At 42.7% G+C, this 22,638-nt stretch overlaps 1 protein-coding gene across 1 annotated transcript in view; it reads left to right on the top strand.

The window, feature by feature from the left end:
- The window catches only part of mycbp2 (MYC binding protein 2), a 91,418-nt gene that overhangs the window by 21,497 nt on the left and 47,283 nt on the right, over window positions 1-22,638 (top strand). The window contains 28 exon segments of the mRNA XM_012864274.3: window positions 145-387; window positions 553-624; window positions 2,350-2,446; window positions 2,546-2,619; window positions 5,374-5,512; window positions 5,684-5,760; window positions 7,397-7,601; window positions 7,685-7,849; window positions 7,949-8,107; window positions 8,224-8,428; window positions 8,543-8,688; window positions 11,029-11,139; window positions 11,444-11,548; window positions 14,011-14,130; window positions 14,221-14,302; window positions 16,104-16,221; window positions 16,555-16,913; window positions 16,994-17,166; window positions 17,524-17,649; window positions 18,118-18,245; window positions 18,468-18,559; window positions 18,675-18,809; window positions 18,901-18,984; window positions 19,125-19,221; window positions 19,331-19,523; window positions 20,589-20,863; window positions 20,966-21,187; window positions 21,981-22,172. Coding sequence (XP_012719728.2) covers window positions 145-387; window positions 553-624; window positions 2,350-2,446; window positions 2,546-2,619; window positions 5,374-5,512; window positions 5,684-5,760; window positions 7,397-7,601; window positions 7,685-7,849; window positions 7,949-8,107; window positions 8,224-8,428; window positions 8,543-8,688; window positions 11,029-11,139; window positions 11,444-11,548; window positions 14,011-14,130; window positions 14,221-14,302; window positions 16,104-16,221; window positions 16,555-16,913; window positions 16,994-17,166; window positions 17,524-17,649; window positions 18,118-18,245; window positions 18,468-18,559; window positions 18,675-18,809; window positions 18,901-18,984; window positions 19,125-19,221; window positions 19,331-19,523; window positions 20,589-20,863; window positions 20,966-21,187; window positions 21,981-22,172 — 4,194 coding nt within the window.

Raw genomic sequence — 22,638 nt, 5'->3', positions numbered from 1 at the left:
AGAGAAAATGGATTTAGACAGAAATGTAAATGTGGAGGAATTTCCCAACAGTGTCACTCAAATCAGCAACAAATGCAAATAGCAGGGCATCCCTTCTGTTTCTAATCAGAGGTCTTCTCTTCTCGTCTTGTTCAATCAAACCAGGTCCCCACCATACTGAATGCACTACAGAGAAGCGTCCAGGCTGTCCTGGTGGGAAAAATCCAAATCCAGGACTGGTTTGGAAATGGCATCAAACGAGCCGCACTGATGAACAAATGGTTCCTAAAGGAAGTGTCCATAGACGATGACGAGCGCTGTCTTCTGCAGACTGACGGTTCCTTTCTGTATTTGCTCTGCAAGGATGGACTCTACAAAGTTGGATCTGGATACAGTGGCACTGTTAGGGTATGTGACTCTTCAAGATGCATTTTGACTTTGGATATTGTTTGAAACCCAAGACAAGTGGGTGTAGAAAGTCATTACATGTAACTTTAGTAAAAAAATATATATATCATATTTAACAAATGATCAGCGGAGGATGTGAGCTCAAATAAGATTGATTCCTCACAGGGACACGTCTACAACTCCACGTCTCGAATCAGGAATCGAAAGGAGAAAAGGTCGTGGCTTGGCTTTGCTCAGGTAAGAAGTGCCGCTACCAGTTGGCAAAAAATCACTTGAAAAGCCTCTAGTTTGATCCATGTTGGAGATGTTGCAAAGCATCCAATCGCAAGTTGTTTAGAGCTTTGAAAAACAGTGGCTATAATTCTGAAACTTACTACTTTATATGTGTTATTGTTTTCTTAAAATATTAAATGTTTTAAAAAATATATATATATTTATATTTTTAAAGACATTACTTAGGAGAAGATTTTAAATCATTCAAACACATTGTGCTGCTTAAAGTCTAACTGTTTTCCCCTGATTTCAACAAAGAAAATCCATTGAGATCTTTTTCAGTTTTCATAAAAGCAGTTTAAGATACTTTCTGTTAAGATAACATTATCACACTCTTAAGCTAACACTGTTAAGATAACATTATCACACTGTTAAGATAACATTATCACACTGTTAAGCTAACATTATCACACTGTTAAGCTAACACTGTTAAGATAACATTATCACACTGTTAAGCTAACATTATCACACTGTTAAGCTAACACTGTTAAACTAACATTATCACACTGTTAAGCTAACATTATCACACTGTTAAGCTAACACTGTTAAGATAACATTATCACACTGTTAAGCTAACACTGTTAAGATAACATTATCACACTGTTAAGCTAACATTATCACTCTGTTAAGGTAGCATTACCACACTGGCTAATCCTGAAATAATTCCTTCCTCTAGCAGATTAGCCCGTTTTTGCTAAAGTTACCTAACATGATAATGCTAGCATGTTAGCTGATGCATTTAGGTTATGCTATCAATACTTTTAAGGTACAATTAGTCTATACTTCTATTGAGCAGTGATGGATTTACTGACTGAAGTAGTTCATGTCTCGGAGGGTGATCTGTCCCCCGACGCGGGGCAGCAGCTCCTAATACTGGGTCCTGGAAAGACATAAGCTACAGCCGGAAGCGACCGCCATCCAGACGCAGCTAAAGGCGGTGCTATTCGCAAACCGGGTGGACCCAGGGGCAACAACGCTGTTCTTTTCGGCTTTCCGCATTAAATACAGCACCGTGACTCGCTCAATAAAATCCATGTTCGCCATTTTGAGTTTAACAGACCAGAGGAAGTGGATAGACGCTCCTCTATGTGATGACGCGGTGAAACCGGCTGGATGGAAATTTGCTGCGATGTCAGCGCAAATTGTTTGCGAAAGAGACTGGAATCGTCAAGCAACCAACGGCTGGCGATCAGCGCAAAAAATTCACCATGTTCCCGTTGAATGTGAACGTACCTTTGGGATAGCAACTATTGTTAGCTCATCTGGGCTAACACGCCAGATAATTATAGTTTTTCAAAGAGTTTTATAAAAAAAAAAAAAGAGTTTTAGCAGGATTTCAAAATTGCAAATATATTTTCTCATTGTATTAAATTACTCTCAGATGACACTTAAAAAAAATCTTTGTTCTGCTTATAGTACTGCTGTTGATTACAGATCGGATATTCTTTTTCAGAGGAGAAGTCTACCCATTCAGTTTATGACATTCACATAGGATTTATAGAGTAAATGCGATTTTTCTCTGTATTTTAACATTAAGGTCATATTCTGAGGTATTATATATTTTTTGATTGATAGTGGTAAAGTTTTAATGTTCTACTCAAAATCCTAACTCCATCTGTGGTGACTGTAACGTTAAGAAGAGTCAGCTGTAATTTCCGGTGAGTAATAATGTTTGTGTTGTGTCCTCAGGGGTACTTGTTGTATCGGGACACAACTAACCCCAGTATGTCCGCTATCAAGATCAACCCCGAGACTCTGGAACATGAGGGGGTGGTCACCATGCCAGGTGCAGAGAAAACACCTTTAATTGCTGTCATCAATGTGCCGGTAAAGCAGGCCAACATAAACTAAAACAGCACTATATTCACTTTATCTGTTATTACAGGTCAACATTCAGATGGACAAAACATCATATTCACAGATGGAGAGTACATCAACCAAATCGCAGCCTGCAAAGATGTATGTTTTCATTTTATTTTTGTATTTATTTCTTTTTAGATTGCAACTAACGTGATAGCAAAATATTTTAAGCTTTTCACATATTGCTTAAATGTAGCAAAAAGCGACCCCCCCACACACAGTTTTATTACCAAGTATGGAAAGAAACCTCCAGCAGTGAACCAAACAGAGAGGACTGGTGACATGTTTTGAAAAATACGGTCACTGGATTTCCCTTAGATAGCTTCAGATATTTAAGCCTGAGGTTTAAAATGCTGCTGTGCTCTGCCTGCTGACTGGCAGTGCGCAGCAGCTGTTGACAGGAGCGCAGCACGCCATCAGTCAGTGCGCCTGACAATGAGAGAAAACTTGTTGCTCTGGAATCTCATTAAAGCAACTCTAAGTGTTATGACGGATAATTTTAGCAGTTTTTAATGGGCAACTTTTTAACACTAGGACTCCCATAATTCTGATACTCCTAGAACTCCCACTGGCAGTCAATTTGACGGGTGACATTCTGACCAATGGAATGCGGGATTGGTGATGACGTCATCAACTGTAATGGTTCTAGTGGGCTTTATAAGCCCATTGTGGATATGTAGACCTAAATATGAGGTCCAAAACATATTTTTACCACGTCCAACAATTGTTCCTTAAATTATTTATAATATACGATTGTAAATGGTGCTAAAAATATCACTGTAAATAAAAAATGTTTGCAAGAAAAGTTTATAATTAAAATGTTTAATTATTTACATAAATTCGGAAAATGCAATGTGGCAATTATAGATTAGACTATATATAAAACGAAATAAAATTACACACTATGGTACCAAAAAAGAAATTACAAGAAATGACGTCACTATTTACAATTGAAAACAATAAATGGTTCTAAACTGTAATGAACACATTAAAAATCTAAATATTTAATAAAACTACAAGTGGAACTACACAAAACAATATATTTACAAGGTTAGAAAACAGATCAAACACATTTTTTTTGCATGTTACAACGATATCCCCCGTGCATTTCCCGCACACCACCTTTTTGCACTTGTGACAGGCATCATGTGAGCGGTTTTTTGTACAGTGTTGACGCACCTAACACAGTTTTCTTTGCCTAAATAAAGGTGGCTCCTCCTCTGAGGAGGGTTCGCCGCACACCAGCGGGTCTTTGGTGCGCTAGCTAGAATGCTGGTTGCTAGGCAACATCCCGTTGTGTTTCAACCGCGGGAATAAAATAGAATGTAACTAACGGAGCCGTCAAAATGACGGGTGTGGGAGACAAAGGTAAAAGTAACGATATTTTTTATTTGGTTTTTTATTTTATTTAAAAAACAATATGGAAATAAAGGAAATACAGATACAGGAAAAGTCAGCTAGCATGAATAATGTAAGACTCATGTAAAAAAAGTTATTACACTTCAAAATCTGAAAACAGTCAAAATGACTGCCTTGGGAGTTCTAGTGTTAAAAACCATGGTATGCTTTGAGCAGTTCATGCGCACCCCTGACTGCAAAGCATCAGTTCAGCTCAAGGTGAGTACAAAGAGATAGAGCATTCAATCGTTTTTAGAGTATTTCAGCTAAATATACTCTCTCTACGGTTATTTTTACTTATCCTGTTTTAAACTGAGAATACTATTAAATTGATTTGAATAATCATTAAATAATCCTTTATTTAGTCAAACTGAGCTTCGACGCTTCTCTTTACTCTCTCTGCAAGGCACATTTTTCCCTCCCACAAATCCTCAGTTGATCAGTTTATCCCTTTATTTAGATGCTCTATATATGTGTGTGTGGGCGTGGCAGCTGTGGCCCCACATGTGTGCTCCCCCCAGAGAGCTTAACCTCTCAAGCGAAAGCACTCAGTAATGGGAGGTGGGGGGAGGGTAATATGTGAAATCCATACATCCACTGTTGCAGGGAGTCTTACCCAGCTAATCATACGGATGGAGTACTGTTCAGTGGGCGGAGTTTATCTGCATTTGTCAGGGCAAAAGCTGCACAGACCACTTACAGTTAAACCATCTGATAAACGAGTGTCTTTTCCTTCCAAGCAATGAACGCCCAATACACGACCGTGATGACTACCACGATGAGAGTTATATTGTTTTGCTCACTTGAAGTCTATTCTTGTTTTCTTCTTGATAAATTGTTGCTTTTATCTGCATCTCTTTAATGCCTCTCCGAGCGAAGAGGTCGAGGGTGAAGCAGGTGGAGAGATCGTTAAAGCAGGGTTAGGTAACGAGACAGCTTCCAGAGATTTCAACATCTCAAAGAAGTCTGTTCAGACCATTTGAAAATGGAGAGTGTAGCACAACGGCAAGCCTAATCCGACAGGCGGAGAACGCATTAATAATAGAAGCAGGGACACATCCCATGGTAACTCTGGAGGAGCTGCAGAGATCCACAGGTCAGGTGGGAGAATCTGTCAACAGGACAGCTGGTAGTCGTGTATGCCACAAATCTGGCTTTTAGCAAAAAGTGGTGAAAAGGAAGGAGTTGTTGGGCAGAAAAAAAAAAAAAAAAAAGAAGTCATGTGTGCACGTTGTCATAAGCCACTTAAGGGGCACAGCAAGTAGGTGGTAGAAGGCCAGAAGTGATCTTTTGGTTGTATACATGCAAAATGCTGTTTGTGGTGGAAACTTGGTTTAAATGGCTGCAACAGGGCAACCATATTTGAGGCTTTGATACGCTCTGCATGCCGAACTGTAACAGTGTTGTGTTGTGAAGCCAAACAGTGTTTCTTCCTGTGCGCCCACACCCCTGCAGGACGGTTTTGTTGTGCGGATTTACACCATGAGCTCAGACCCGGCCCTGCAGCAGGAGCTGCAGCTGAAGCTGGCCAGGAAGTGCCTGCACGCCTGCGGCATCTCTCTCTTTGACCTGGAGAAGGATCTCCACATCATCAGTAAGTGAGGCAAACTGGACTAGGATCTATGGGTGCTGACTGTCACTATACAACCGCAACAAGTACTTTATGTGTAAATGTGTAAAAGACTGTGAAAATCGATTTTTTTTTTTTTTTTAAATTCATGTTATTCTCCGAGGTGGTTTCTCAGTCGTCTTGTCTTCCTCCCAGGCACTGGCTTTGATGAAGAGGCAGCGTTGCTTGGCGCTGGCAGGGAGTTTGCGCTGATGAAAACTGCCTCTGGAAAGGTGAGCGGCCGGTTAACTGTCTGGACGTGTAAGAGTAGTGAAAGTTAGAGCGGCGGCAACAGCTCAGCTTCAGAGCCTTTATCTTGATAAGAACAGACCAAACAGCCTCAGTCTAAAGGCTTAATATAAATAGCAATGCAAAGCGTTTCCCTTTACAGAGACCATTAATAACCAGCTGATCAACATGTAATTGGTGCAGAGAATCGGTTTGAGCTGAGCTAGGAATGTATTTTTTTAACAGCTCTTTTCTAGTAAACCCTAATAAATTATTATTTTTTTTTAAATATAGATTTAATATCTAACAGGTGAAGTTGGATTCAAATAAAACCAGGATTAGTCACCTGTTTACTTACACTCCTAATCGACGTATTGTTTTGCTCTGGATCTAGCCCTGGCTATAGGCAGAAGCTTTAAGTGCTGCTTCAGAACAATTTAATTTAACTCATCTATGTCATAACTCATTTTCTTTGTAAGTTCTGGAGCATGTTCAGTAAATAGTTTTTCAAAGGAAATGTTTCACATGTTTTGGAAAGTAGCTCATCGCCATGAGAATGCTTACTATGCGGTTGGTTTAAGGTGTGTCGGAGGGTGTGGTCGTTTGTGCGTTTAGTCTAGGTGTGGCGCAGCGGGCCTGTGTTGGAGATAGCAGTCCGTTTTAGCTACATGCTGCACATTTTATGTGTCTGTAACGAAAGGCGCCTGATCTGAAAGCGCCCGCTATCTGCAGTTTCCCCTACCCAACAACATCTTGCTCAGATATTTAATATTGTTTAGATTATTCCTTAGCAAGGACCGGTTTTACATTCAAACAGGTCTAAACTGAATTAGGACATGTTCATGGGTCAAAACCTTAGCAGTCTTAGCTAAATTTGTTCCACATTCATTCATAATTTCATTTATGAAATGAAGCCTTTAAAAAAAAAAATCATCTATTGTGCATCAGTTAGCATATGGATTATTTTACCTCCAGCAATACTTGGCCAGTCCTCTACATTGGTTTGTCTCCAGTTTCCTTAGATCAATTAAACTGTATATGAATGTAAATGAAATTAATTTATCATCCACATATTGTTTTACTTTTTTTCCAAGGAAGCAAAATAAGGCTGAAATCTTAATGGAAATTGGCCATTTTTAGTGTATAGTTTTATTTGTGGCCATTTTGTTTTTCAAATCTAAAAAAAACGCCTGTTCATCTCTTCTCCTGTAGATCACAGCTGACATATTTGTAACTCACTTAATTTAAAGACGATTTCTTTGCTTGTTTTTTTTTTTTTTTTTTCTTGCCCGTATTTAACTTGAGCGATTAAATAGAGCAGAAAATCAGAAATAAGACGAAGCCGCAGCTTCATTCCTCCCCTCGTTTTTGCAGTCCATGCAAACCTACGGCTGGTCTCCCTCCCTGTGTGCAGCACGCTCCAACACATTGAGAGCCAAAACACTAAAAAAAATAAAAAAATAAAATAAAATTCCTTGAATTTTGTTGTTGAGGTACAAACACTGCTACAGTGGGTCCTGAACTTAACCATTTCAAAGCCATTGTCCAGCAATAAGTATATTCATTAGTTCTCCAACATTGTTTTGAACATGTCATTTTTTTAGGGTAATTATTTTAAAATCTTTGTATTTCTTTTTTTAGATCTACTACACAGGGAAGTACCAGAGCCTGGGCATTAAGCAGGGGGGCCCGTCAGCAGGTAAATGGGTGGAGCTTCCCATCACAAAGTCTCCGAAGGTCACCCAGTTCTCAGTCGGCCACGATGGTTCCCACGCGCTTCTGGTCGCCGAGGACGGCAGCGTTTTCTTCACCGGCTCCGCCAGCAAAGGAGAGGACGGCGAATCCAGTAGGATATTTCCCGACGGCGCGCCAACGCTCATCAACGTCGCTACGTTGACCTTACTGAACCGCCTCGTTTCCTTTTCGCAGCCAAAAGTCGCAGGCAGCCCAAGCCGTACAAACCCAAGAAGATGATCAAGCTGGAGACGAAGACGGCGGTGTATACAGCGTGCAACAACGGCAGCAGCAGCATAGTCACAAAGGACGGCGAGCTCTACATGTTCGGCAAGGATGCAATCTACAGCGACAGCACCTGTAGGTTGACAGAAATACCTCCGCTTTTCCACCAGATGCTGCGCTCTTGCTTGTACTTTTTGTTTTTGTTTTTCATAACCCTTTAATTTCTCTCCACAGGCCAAGTGACAGACCTGAAAGGCCATTTTGTAACTCAGGTTGCCATGGGAAAGGCCCACACCTGTGTTCTGACTAAGAACGGCGAAGTGTGGACGTTTGGGGTGAATAACAAGGGCCAGTGTGGCAGAGACACGGGTGCCATGAGCCAGGCTGGCAAAGGTGAGCAGATCGACTCAGATGAAGCAAATACCCCCTAAGAATATGAAGGGACTGTTAATAGGTGTAAGTAGCGCCGAGATATTCCACCGTTTAATCGGTTTGCGTCTGTCGCAAAGCGTTTGGCGTGGAGAGCATGGCGACGGCCATGGACGAGGACCTGGAGGACGAGCTGGAGGACAAGGAAGAGAAGAGCATGATGTGCCAGCCGGGCATGCACAAGTGGAAGCTGGACCAGTGTATGGTCTGCACGGTCTGTGGAGACTGCACTGGCTACGGGGCCAGCTGTGTCAGCAGCGGGCGGCCGGACAGAGTACCAGGAGGGTAAGCTGGGCACGGAATGGTGCTTTGAAGTACTCTAGGTGCGATGTGTTTTCAGTTTAATTGTTCTATAATAATGCATTGTCTTAATGTGTTTGTGTTTAATCTGTGGGCTAGTATCTGTGGCTGTGGCTCTGGAGAGTCTGGCTGCTCGGCGTGTGGCTGTTGTAAGGCCTGCGCCAGGGAGCTTGACGGTCAAGAGGCCCGGCAGAGGGGGATCTTTGATGCCGTGAAGGAGATGATACCACTGGATCTGCTGCTAGGTATTTAACCAGTCATATCTTATCACTTTAAGCCTTATTTTATTTAAGCGTGCACACAGAAATAAAAAATACAAGCACGGGTGTTTGCAAACGCCTGTCACTTTGCTTCATTGTGTGGAGCGAGGGAACGTGTCTATAGCCGTGGACCTGAGGGTCCATGGCTATGATCCTCGGGTTTCTCCGGCTGCCTGCCAAAGTTTCAGAAGGAGAGCTGTTAATTGATTCATAAAAAAGAACCAATTAACCATAAATCTGTTAAAGTGTGTCATGACTAATCACATTTCAAGTTACTTTATAATAAAGATAATTTAAGTTATCAATTCAAGGAGAATTACTGATATTGTTTTACTTTTGACATACTTTTAAAAAGCTGTGAAATAAAAAAACATCCACTGTTTCGTGAATTTCTCACTGCAGTTTGCCTTAAATTCGTGATTAGAGGTGTTTTCAATCTGGCCACATCCGGCTTGATTTCCCATGCTTTGTGTGTCGTAGCGAGTGAATAGACAGAAAGGAGACTGATTACCAAAGAGAAAGTGAATGTCTCCATTAGTTACTGTACTGTATATAGGCTTTCACCTATCCTTTTGTATTTGGGATCTTTAGATTTCACTTAAGAAGTTTTTTTTAAGTTCTTTTTAAAGTTTTTCTGTGGTGTTAGGCTGCCGGTCTCCTCATCTCCAGTCCATTTCCTGATCATTTTTGGAGGAATGTTGTTTTTGTTTCATTGACTTTCAGTCTGATCTAGGATTAATTTGGCCATCAAAATCTCCTCAACATGCAGTGATAAATCACATTACAGAGATTTTAATAAAGAAGCAATTTGTGACTTGTTTAAGTGAAAGAGGGACGACTAAGGCCTTTGCATTGTGCTTTACGTGTTTACGTGTGTGTGTGAGCGGTATGTGCTTCTTAGCTCTTTCTGAACACTGCTTACACGCACAGAGCCTTGAAAAAGCATGCACATCTTTTGAACTTATTAACATTTGTCACGTTACAACGAGAGACCTCAGTGTATTCTGTTGGCCTTTTATGTTGTAGATCAACAGAAAGTGGAGTGTAATTGTGAAGTGGAACGAAAAGGATAAATTATTGTCATGTTATTTTACAACTAAAGATTAAGAAAATATTGCGTTCTGTTGTATTCAACCCTCTTTATTGTAATACCCTTAAAAAGTCCCCATTTGCTTTGCACCACTGACCATGTAGGGGACAGAGCTAACATGAGAAAGACCCCGCTCTGCTCAAATGAAATCAAAGCTAACATTACAACCCTGAATGTAGCAACCCTGCAGTGAAAGTAGGTGCTGGCAGCATGATGACGTGTGGATGTTTTCAGCAGGGAGGGGGAGGCTGGTCATAGTTAGTAATAGTAATAGTAATATCATCTTTATTGTCATTGAAACATACATTACAACAAAATTTCACTCTCTGCTTTTAACCCATCACCCTGGGGATCAAACCGGGTACTTGCATCTGAGTGCAAGCACACTGCTCTAACCACTAGGCCAACACTCCCCATACACCGAGACGCAGCTCGGTATGTAATTTGGGCTTAAGTGCCTTGCCCAGGGGCACATCGACATGTGGCAAGGGGAAGCTGGAATCGAACCCACAACATTCTGATTGCCAGACGACTACTCAACCCATCAAGCCACAGTCGCCCCAAGTTGATGGGAAGATGGATGGAGCGATAAAATCAGCCAGCGCTACACTATCAAAACACATTCATGTTTTACAATGGCCTAGTCAAAGCCCTTCCCGTGCCCAAATCTAGTTCTGAATCAAGTGGCAAGACCTAAAGTTGACGTCCACAGACGATTTCTTTGCGAAGAAATTGGTCGTCCAGATATGCAGAGCTAGTACAGACTTAGACCAAAGGCCTTGCAGCTGTAGCTGCAGTGAAAAGTAGTCCTATGTTGTATCAGTTGGGTTGATTAACAGTGCGAGCTACACTTTGTAAATAATGTATTATTTTACTCCCACTTCACAATTAAGCACTGGTTTGTGTTGGTCTAGCTCATAAACTCCCCAAAGCATACGTTTTTGTTTGCGGTCACAATGTGAAAGAGTTCAACTGCTGCACAGACGCCTGAACCCAGGGGAGGAAAATCCCCGCTACGCCACCGTGCTACTCTGCCCCTTGCAGCTGCCTGATTTTCATCGACTCGTCAGCGCTCGCTCTCTGTTAAAATGCTCAGTCATTGCTTCTCCATCGTGTCTCTTCTGCGCCCATTGATGTTTGTCTCGTTCTGCTCTGCCTCTGCCTCATCCTCCCACCTTCACCTTCCTCCCGTTTGGGGGCGGCCCTGTACCCGGGGGGCCTCTTATGTTTTTCAGCTGTGCCTGTCCCTCCCCCTCCAGGAGTGAACATCGAGGAGCACATCCAGATCCGCCAGGAGGAGAAGCGCCAGAGGATCAACCGCCGCCACCGGCTGGAGGAGGGAAGAGGTATGGGAGAAGAACGTTTGTGGGGAGTTCAGATGTCTTTGGTGGGGATGTTCAGGATACCTGCAGGCGTGGTGGAGAATTTAAAAAACGTGCATTTACAGACACCGGGTCCATCCCGTGTAGTTTTAGATGTGCAGATGTGAGGCGAGACCTTGGGTGTTTGTGTGCCTTGGTGACTTCCCTCTTCCTTGTTATGTATTTTTTTTTTCTCCGTGTCTGTGTATTGTTGTGATGTAGTATTGCCATGTATTCTGTCCCATTTGTGAGCATTGTGCATGCATGTGAAAGTTTTTTTCTCCCCCAGGCCCCCTTGTTTTTCCTGGTCCCATTTTTATGAACCAGCGTGAGCAGGCCCTAGCCAGAATAAGGCCCCTTCAGGCACTCAGGCATAAACGGGACAAGCACAAAGGTACTACGGCCTTCACTAATTCAGCGGGTGCGGGGACGCCCCTTTGACCCATCTCCCAGTCTGGCTGTCCCGTCCACCTCCTTTCACTCTCTGAAGGAAGGACTCTTAAGTCTGCACCGGGATAAAAACCCACTGGCATGGAGGACTGTAAACTCAATAGAGCTACCTAAGCACCATTCTTCAATCGAATCTTTTTATGCTAGTTAGTTAGATGAAAAGACTGTGATGCTATTTTACGGAGTCCCTTAAAACAATACCGTTTAAAACCTGAAGTCTCAGTTGCCTTAAAGTATGGTAGATTAACACCACTTATTAACACGCTCATCAGCGACCCTTTTTTTAATTTTTTTGACTGCAACATATTTTCTCCCAGAAGAGGGTTCTGCAGGAAAACCTTTTGTTTCTAAAAACGGATTGGATTTTACTCTTACAGCCCGTCATCAGCTCATGATTTTAGTTAGAAGGTAGACTAATGTATGGCTCGGAGATGTAGAGTTAAATTGTAGTCGTCCTGTGTCGTCACCCTGCATCACTGCGTATAGTTAAAGCCCATAGACACTGCTTTTAAAGATGACATACTCATCATAAAATAGGATACTTAAAGATATATATATAATATTGGTTTCACGATACATCACTATTCTTGTCAGGGAAAATAAATCCCAATAAATATAAACAATGCAGTAATTGCCCATTCCTAGACTACACTAGCACGTGTTTACTCTGTTTCGATGTGAGTCGCGCTTAATACAGCTAGTAATATATTTCAGTCGTGTTCCCCTTAACCGCGTGCCGACAAAACTTACAGAAAGAGTTGTTTTCGTGCTCCGTAAGCTCACAGCTTTGCTTTTAAATTCACAAACATCACTGAGTGGTGTTTCCGCTGCTCTCTGCTTAACTGAAATGTTTCTAGAGAAATGCGAGCACAGAAAGCTGCAGCAGCCAATACAGTCTTTTATGTCAACAGACATAAATGATACCATTAGGCTGCCAAGAGAAAACCCTGATATTTTAGATCCACAAAGTAATGTGCCAGGTCTTGGATACAGCTTGTGGTTGTTAAAAATGTGGGCTGCACAGAGATGTTGTGGACTCACAGTAAATACCAAATGAGACACAAACGACAAGGATCGGGAGCTGAGTTTTTTCCTTGACTGAAAGCAGATATAATACTGCTATAATCAGAAGATAACCTACAGCTTATGCTGAATAACTTCCTGGTTAAGGAGCTTTTGACCTTTATACAGTACATTAGCTCTTCTCATGGCTGTGTTGGCTGGACAGTAGAATTTAATGCCCTTGTCTAACCAGAACCGTAGTTTGTGTTGTACAGAGCAAATAGTGGGACATGACAAAACTTGGGGTTCCCCAAACTGACACAAAATAAAAGTATCTTAGAAATTTAGAGACTAAAACATTTTTTAAAAGAAATAAATATTAACTTTTTAACCAGTGAGTTAAACTCTCCTCAGTAATTCAGGAACTTTGCAGATAAATGTTTCCCTCTCACCCAAACTTTGGACACCACAAAACACTTTCCCTTCCCTTTCTAAAACAAACCTGACAGTCCCGATCCGCTCCAAGTCCTCGTAAACCACGATCCTCTTATCAAACGCGTCAAAGATGAACTCCAAATAGCTCCTAAAAGAAATGTTAAAGATGTCGCTTGGATATTTTTCTCTTTGCAAGACCCCTTTAGCATCAGCTGGTTATGATTTCCATTTAAAACCTGCACCATGTTTAATGTTTAAACCCAAGTTGTTGTGATTAGTAGACACCCTGCCACTGAATTTGCCTTTGGTGGTTTCCTTAATGCTCCGTGCATTAGTGATATTGCTGGCCTTTGATACAACATTCCTTGTTGTTGTCTGTTCTGCAGAGATCCAATCTAAGGAAAAAAAAAAAAAAAAAAAAATATATATATATATATATATATATATATATATATATATATATATATATATATATATATATATATATATATATATATATATATATATATGCAAATAGATATAGATATATAACTTAATGTGTGATTTTTGTTTTATTGTGCTGCATGACATGCCGACATTGCGGGACTCATTTTATTTAGATTAAAGGAAATTGTGGCAAATAAGAGTCAAATACGTCTCACTTATAAAATAAAGGCTGTTAAAGGCTCTAGGCTGTTGAAGAGTAGAGATATTAAAACAAAATCAGAGTCTCTGCCAACTAAAAAGACCTGTTGCTAAAAAGTCCTTTTGCTGCAGAACCGTTAGTCCCACCCTTCTGTTTAAGCACGTTTTCCCCTCTTCCTTTCCTTTCCTTCCTTTCCTTTCCTTTCCTTCTGAGTCCACTTTCCCTTCGAGCTCTGTTTCTCAGGACTTTGCAGAGACACCCTCCTCAGCAGCCTAGAGCTGCCACTACACTTCTCGCTCCCTACCCTCCGCTCAGACGCGCTTACGTTATCGTTTCCCTTCCAGACGGCAGTAGCGAGCGCGGGGAGAAGGATGCCAGCAAAATTACCACCTATCCCCCGGGGGCGGTGAGGTTCGACAGCGAGCTGCGAGCCGTTCAAGTCAGCTGCGGCTTTCACCACTCGGGTAAAGTGCTTTCTCAGGGTCGCCGCCTTTTGCTCATTCGCCATGGTGGCTCTGGTGTCAGTGTCGCTCTCAATATGACTTGATCCACAGTGGTGCTGATGGAGAACGGAGACGTCTTCACGTTCGGGTACGGCCAACACGGTCAGCTCGGTCACGGAGACGTCAACTCCAGGTACTCATTTTGAGGCAGAAGAAATGATATGCGGTGTTGTTTGAACTCTACAGGTACACCTCAAAAGGGTTGAATGCTGTGAAAAGGTTATATATTTTTTGTCACTCATTTCAGAAAGTGAAACCTGTGCTTAGATTCATTAGACATTGATTGAAATATTTCAAGCCTTCTTTTGTTGTCGGGTCCGGGTGTCTCTCATCTTCCTCCTGACCATGCCCCATAGATATGGGGTTCAGGTCAGGCCAGTCATTTTGAGGGCAGATGCCAAGTCCTGCTGTAAAATTAAATTAGCATCTCCGTAAAGCTTGTTAGCAGGAGGCAGCATGAAGGGCTCTCAAACTTCCTGGTAGATTTCTTCGTTAACTGAGGATTTCAGAAAACACGGTGGACCAGCACCAGCAGCTGACACGGCACCCCGACTCATCACTGACACCGGAATACCAGCGTCATGAATTCTGTTCCTCTCCACTCTTCATCCAGACTCTAGATCCTTGGTTTCCCTATAAAAAGCAAACTTTATTACCGTATTATTACCTAACTCTTTGTCTCCTTAGCCCAGGTAAGGCGCTTCTGACCTTGTTTCTGGTTCAGGAGTGTCCTGACATGAAGAACGTTACATTTGTAGCCCTCGTCCAGTATTCATCGGTGTGTGGTGGCTCTCGGTGCACTGACTCCAATCTCAGTCCACTCCTTGGGAAGCCCCGCCCCAAATTCTTGACTGGATTTTTATCAAGGCCGCAGTTATCCCTGCTGACGATGCACCATTTTCTACCACGCTTTTTTTCTTTAACTTAACTTTCTATAAACGTGCTTGGATACAGCACCTAGTGAACAGCCAGCTCCTTGAGCAACTACGCTTTGTAGCTCGCCCTCCTTGTGGAGGGTGTCGATGACCGGCAGGAGTATCGCCCAACGATTTGGTAGCATGCTGACACCGACTGAGAAACTAACCATTTTTAGACCAGGGGTGTCAAACTCAACATTTCTCTGTTGGGCCACTTTGGCATCATTAAGTCATTAAATTGGCCGGCTGCACGTGTATATATGAAACTTTTGATTTCATAATATAATTTCAGTTCACATAGAAATATAAAAAAAAGCACAGTAACATAAATGTAGCGCCCTTAGGCCCAGTTTATACAGGTCATCTGCAAAAAAGTTTATATTGGGGTGAGCTACACTTTAAACTCTCATCCTTCTGCATCACCTTTTCTCTTTTTGGACATTTCTGGGTTGTTTTAATATGTAGTGGCAGGATGCCGTTACCACTACTTAAGAAAATCTAAATTCGCTACATGAGGCACAGTTTTAGCCACTTTATACAGTTTAAAAGGATATATTCCTCTACTTTATGACATGACTCTTTTGGCTCTTGAGGGCCGGAAAAATTGCCTTGACGGACCGCAGTCGGCCCGCGGGCCTTGAGTTTGGCACATGTGATTTAGAGCATCAAGAAACCTTTGCATGTGTTTTCAGGTGTTTAGCCGATTAGGGTGTGACACCGTGCGTTTCCAATGTCTACCTTCTTTACAATTTTCAAGTTCTCTGAGACGCTGAATTTTGCGTTTTCATTGTCTATAAGCCAAAATCATCAAAATTACAAGAAACAAAGAGTTGTACTAATATCACTCTGTGTAATAAATCTATATAATATGAGTTTCACTTTCTGAAATGACTGACAAAAAAAACAACTTTAAGGATGTTGTAATTTTTTAGACCACATCAGCGGGAGTTTAGCGTTACATTGAAACAAAGGCAGTCCTCCAAACAAACCCACTAATTGACCATTTCTATAATCCAGGGGCTCTCCGACGCTGGTTCAGGCGCTGCCGGGACCGAGTGTCCAGGTGACCGCGGGCAGCAACCACACGGCTGTTCTCCTCGTGGACGGGCAGGTCTTCACTTTCGGCAGCTTCTCGGTGAGGAAACGTTAGCATATAGTTTCCGAGCAGGCATGGTCCAGGATCCTCATAGCATGATATACCTTGACTATTTGACAGTCTCAATATGAAGAGCTAAAACAAACATTTATAGCATTATTTCATTGGTTTTAGACAAAAATGAAAAGCAACAACAACCCAAACAAACTCTGCTGTCCTATTAATGGACTTTACCGTATGATTGAAAATTTAAGCCCAATGTAAGCTTCCGATACCGGGGCCAAGCCTTTCAGCAACAACCCCTTTGTCTTTGTGAGTGCATTTTTTCATCCTTTTTTTGTCAGTCTAAAGGTTTTCTCTCTCGCGTTACAGAAAGGGCAGCTGGGCCGGCCCATCCTGGACATGCCCTATTGGAACGCCAAGCCGTCGCCCATGCCCAACATCGGGGCCAAATACGGACGCAAGGCCACCTGGATCGGCGCCAGCGGAGATCAGACTTTCCTGCGGATCGACGAGGCTCTCATCAACTCTCACGTCCTCGCCACGTCGGAGATCTTTGCGAGCAAGCACATCATCGGGCTCGTCCCCTCCTCCGTGTCGGAGCCCCCCCCTTTTAAATGTTTGCTGATCAACAAAATGGACGGAAGCTGCAGAACCTTCAACGACTCCGAGCAGGAGGACCTGCAGGGCTTTGGCCTCTGTTTGGACCCGGTTTACGATGTCATATGGAGGTAAAGCCCAGGACCGCTGACACATACATTTAATAGCTCCTCATCGTTGGTTTGATAGTAAATGCAACTGTTTTTGTCAGGTTCCTGCCGGCCTCAAAGGAGATGTGGTGCTACAACGCAGTGATAGCCGACGCTAGGATGCCCTCTGCCACCGACCTACAGGCTCGCTGCAGCATCCTCAGCCCGGAGCTCGCGTTGCCCGCAGGATCGCAAGCAAGCACCACTCGCTCTCATGGAGCCCTGCACATCCTTGGTAATCCCCAAGCGCCCCACGCAGCGGATTATGTAACGGAGGCCTGTTTGGTTTGGATTTTCCTGAACAAACCGGATACCCGGTTAATCTATCTGGTCCCCCGGGGAAAGACTGCCGTGTTATTTTTACTTGATTGTTATGTTTGAATAAATGTTGCCATGTAGAGATCTTGGGAAAGGTAGCAGTAAAACCTTTCAGAGACTTCGTCTGTTTTTTATTTGATCTCATAGCTGCTAGTTTTTATATATAAAAAAGACTTGGAAAACATCCAGCAAATGTTTTGGTGGAGTAAGCTAAATTTGCCATAGCTAGTTGAACGTGATCTGCTGCTGAATAACCGGGGCGTCTCGCTTGCAGGTTGCTTGGACACGTTAGCGGCCATGCAGGAGCTGAAGATGGGCGTGGCGAGTGCAGAAGAGGAGACCCAGGCGGTGATGAAGGTCTACTCAAAGGAGGACTACAGCGTCGTAAACCGCTTTGAAAGTAAGGCCGACTTCGTGCTCAGAGGGAAAACTAACGCACAGATCTCCGTCGTTACATTCTTCAAGTTTTTTTTTTTCAAACTTTCATCTCTTCCGTTGACGTACCGACATAAATTTGAATTAGTTCACCTACAGATTTTACGGATTTTACTCTCTATCCTGCTCCTTTAATCCATTCAGTTTATTTTTCAGGTTCTACATTTAAAGCCTGGCAAGTTGTACATTATACATAAATGTGCAGCAAAGGATGTCAGAAATAATTTTTTTTTTTAATGTTTAAAAAATCGTGTTGAAGATCTTCAATCTGAGACTAGAATACGAGGGAATTTTGCCATCATAACGTACCGGGAAATCCCGAGCTCAGTTATTGTCGACGTCTTTGTGGAAGCCGACGTATCGCAGAGGAACTGTCGAGCCTCTTTCCAGGCTGTGTAGCTCCGCTTTATTGATGCCGCGGTCGATCTTCCAGGTCACGGAGGCGGCTGGGGTTACTCGGCTCACTCTGTGGAGGCCATCCGTTTCTGCGCGGATGCCGACATCCTGCTGGGTGGGCTGGGCCTGTTCGGCGGACGGGGAGAGTACACGGCCAAGATCAAGGTGGGCATTCCTCTCAGGCATTCTTTAACCAAATAAATTAATTACATTTCTTTAATTATATCCGCGTGTTTATCGAAATGTGCTGATGGTACAGTATGAGCGGCCCAGTCGTGCTGCTTGGAATGTTATCTCAGGCTGACGTTACTGTAACATTTTAGCCCATAGCTTTCCAAAAATAATAAAGCGAGACCTTTTTTTTTCTTTTTTAAATTAAACTTGTAGCTTTTTGAGCTGGGACCCGACGGAGGCGACCACGAGACGGATGGTGACCTGCTAGCTGAGACCGATGTCCTGGCCTATGACTGTGCAGCCAGGTACAGCTGATATTTCACTGATATTTCAAGACGCTCTCCATCACGTCCTCGCTGGCGTTTGTGTCGTAAAGAAACGATGCGATTCCACTCTCTCGCTGGCCCGTTTGTTTTTCAGGGAGAAATATGCCATGATGTTCGACGAGCCGGTGCTGCTGCAGCTGGGCTGGTGGTACGTGGCGTGGGCCAGGGTCTCGGGTCCCAGCAGCGACTGCGGTTCCCACGGGCAGGCAACCATCACGACCGACGACAGGTAAGACGTCACTTGCAATCAAACTAATACATATTTTTTTCAAACGTATTGATAAATACCTTTTTTTTATGTCTTTTTTTTTTTTTTTTAGTGTGGTCTTTCAGTTCAAAAGCTCCAAGAAATCCAACAATGGGACAGACGTTAACGCGGGTCAGATACCGCAGCTGCTTTACAGGCAAGCTAAGCTTTCTGCCTTCTGTGGAATGTGATAGAGCATTATAAAATTATTTTTGCTACATTTTATCACGTTTTAACTACAAATCATTAAATTTGAATGCGATAACCAACACAAAGTAACACATAATTGTGAATTAGGCTCCCTTCCAACGATGGCAACGCATCTAAAGGAAAACAGCAGACGAGCGAACCGGTTCATATCCTGAAACGGTCGTTTGCTCGTACCGTCTCAGTGGTGAGTATTTTTCTTTTTTTATTCTGTTATCGGCTGTGATTTTAGAGTTGTTTTTCTTTTTTCTCTTCTTTTCTTTCGCTGCTGTGTTTGACCGTAACTTTGCTCGCAGGAGTGCTTTGAGTCTCTGCTGAGCGTCCTCCACTGGAGCTGGACCACGTTGGTGTTGGGAGTGGAGGAGCTGCGAGGGCTGAAAGGCTTCCAGTACACGGCCACGCTGCTGGACCTGGAGAGGCTGCGCTTCGTTGGCACGTGCTGCCTCCGCCTGCTCCGGGTCTACATCTGTGAGATCTTCCCCATCGCAGGTAGGAAGAAGGCCCGCATAGTGTGGAGAAATTTGGAGTTTGACTTAAGCGTTTTCCAGATCCAAATAAAGAAAATGAAGCACAGGAACATATTTCTTTTGACACACTCTATTCCCTATTTCAAACTCATCTATTCTTCTGTTTGTGCGATTGTCCATCTTTCCTCTTTCTGATTTTTGTAGATTCCATTCAGTTCTGCGAAATAGCGAAATTTCTTTGGTGATTTTTATCTTTTAATTGAATTTTCTTATAGTGGTACATGACATGACCAGTTATACATTTAATTTTTCCCTTTCTTTTCTCACCCTTCTCTAAAGTATCATCCTATCTCTTCGACTTTGCCTCCCTTTAACCCTACATTTTTTGTGAGGATAGACATATATGTGTCTCTATGTCTCTATACATGTACTAATATACTTCTATCTTTATGCATTGAACACAATATACATACATACAAACACACAAAAACACAAAAAAAGTAAATAAATAAATAAATCGAATGTATACATTTGTACGCGCACACCTGTACACACATATATATATATATATACGTACATACAGATACTAATACCTATACATACAGCATATACACATACTTAAAAAAAATTTCGATTCCAAAATACAAAAATAAAATTGTTTTGTAATTAGGTGTCTATAATCTCATAAAAACGTAGGCAAAAATTCCAAAAAAGGGGAAAAATCGGAGGAACCCTGCTCTTCTAAAGGCTTATCACTGAAGAAAGACAATTCTATCAATAACTATCGTAATTCTACGTTCATAATTGGCTTTAAAGGATCAAATACTCTGGAACTTGGGAAGTTATATGGGTATGTGTTCATGTTTGTATATGTATGTAGGTGGATATATGTGTGTATGTACAGGTGTGCGTGTACGAATGTATACATTCTATTTATTTATTTATTTACTTTTTTGTGTGTTTTTGCTTATTGGCAACAAAGAAATCAGAATAATGTTTAACGTTGGTTTTCTACACAAAGGTATTCTCATAAAAAAAGAAAGAGATAAACCATCAGGATGTTCTATTTTCTCTGTTTGGTTCGCAGCCAGCACCAAAGCCGTGGTGGAGGAGTCGAGCAAGCTGGCAGAGTGCGTGGGAAAGACGCGCAGCCTGCTGAAGAAGATCCTGTCAGAAGGCATGGACAACTGCCTGACCAAGCTGGACAACGACCCCCAGGGCTACCTGTCGCAGCCGCTCACCTTGCTGGAAGCTGTGCTGCAGGAGTGCCACAACACATTCACCGCTTGCTTTCACTCCTTCTACCCAACCCCGGCTCTGCAGTGGGCTTGTCTTTGTGATCTGCTCAACTGTCTGGACCAGGTAGGATGAATTCATTCTCCCCCCCGGCAGCAGCTCAAATTACCGTCCCCCTCCAAAACAGAGGGAAAGGCATTAATAATCGTTCTTCTTCTTGCAATTCAGGACATTGCGGAGGCCAATTTTCGCACCTCCAGCAGCCGTCTGCTGGCAGCTGTCATGTCAGCTCTCTGTAACACTTCCGTCAAGCTGACATCCATCTTGCCTATCGCGTACGACGGAGAGGTGCTGCTGCGCTCGCTGGTGAAACAAGTGAGCACGGAGAACGACTCTGCCCTCGCTCATCGGTTCCCCCTGCTGGTGGCCCATATGGAGAAGCTAAGTCACGTAGGTTTCCACCTGGCCGCCTCACCAGCGCCGTTCACCTTCTTAACGCCTTTGGAGATCCGTTTTAGATGACCTTAGAGCCGCACGTCATCAAAGCCTGTCTCCAGGCTTCCTACGCAGTCTGGAAAAGTGTGGCGTTTGGCATTTTTTTAATTTTGGAAAGTTGTAGTAAGAAGGAAATCAATGATGGGGAAACACTTGAAGAAAAAGATTTGGTTTAAATTTTTTTAAAAGGTTATTTTACACTTAATTTAATTTAAATTACATATTTTAATTGTTGATTTTGCCTGAGGCCATTTCGTGCTTTTCTGAGCCTGAAGACCACCTTAGATTTTAGGTTTTCTGAACAAGTGAATGTTTCTCTGGGTCTGGTTTAGATCAATCCAGCTTCATTTTTCCAGCGCCTTTACTTTTTTTAATTTTTTTACAACAATTTGCAGCACAACGTGCTTTATAAGATTACCACCAACAACCCACTCAAAAGAAAAACAGATGCTGAACAAAGAATTCCCAGCAATCCCAAATCAAGAACAGGGCTTTGAAGAATCTGTATTAAGTATTTAACTTCTCCGTTTTCCTCTTAACGGCGCTCTGATCTTGACTGTCTATGCTACCAAATATGAAGCTGATTTGATCATCACGTCGTTTCATGGTTTTAGAGACCTATAGATAATAAAGTACAACGTAATAAAAACAACCTACACATTGTAATTTAGAAAAGTGTGGCATTTTCCAGTGTCCTAACTCATGGTATATGAGCCTCTAAGCGATTCGATGCGGCTGGATGTTTCAGACGGAGGAGAATCTGATGGGCATGACCAGTTTCCGGGAAGTACTGGAGAAGATGCTGGTGATCGTGGTGCTGCCGGTGAGGAAGACTTTGAGGAAGGAAGTGGAGCTGTTCTCGCCGCACCTGGTCTCCAACACCTGCGGGCTGCTGGCCTCCATCGTCTCTGAACTCACGGCGTCGGCCATGGGCTCCGAGGTAGCTTCACAGTCACTCCCCCACCAGCCGCACAACACGAACAGCAGCGTTGTTTATTGTCCTTTACGGTATGCTGAGTCACTAGGTAGGCGTGGCCAAATGTTTGTCATCCTTCCCTGCATGGACACTCCTTGTTATTATCATCAGTCGCTGCAGTCAGGGCTCCTGTTCCCATAGCAATGTCACTTGACATCAACCCCCCCTCCCCTCGTCAGTCTGTTGTCAGGGCAACAACTTTTTTCCTCCCCAGTGTACCCGATTAGATGTCTCAGCTGTTGCGTCTGGCCCTTTGCTCCCATCGGGGTGCAATAAATAGCAACCTGCTCGCTTTTCAAAACGTAAATTTGAATTCTCATAGTTTTCTTTAATCTAGGGCTGAACAATTTTGGAAAATAATCTAATTGCGATTTTTTTATCTTAATATTGCAATTTAATGTGATTTTTTTTTCATCTTAATTTCTCATGT

This window comes from Fundulus heteroclitus, chromosome 7 (assembly GCF_011125445.2).
Source record: "Fundulus heteroclitus isolate FHET01 chromosome 7, MU-UCD_Fhet_4.1, whole genome shotgun sequence".
Classification (NCBI taxonomy): Eukaryota; Metazoa; Chordata; class Actinopteri; order Cyprinodontiformes; family Fundulidae; genus Fundulus; species Fundulus heteroclitus.
The sequence above is the reverse complement of the archived record's forward strand: the minus strand, read 5'-3'. Positions and strand labels throughout refer to the sequence as shown.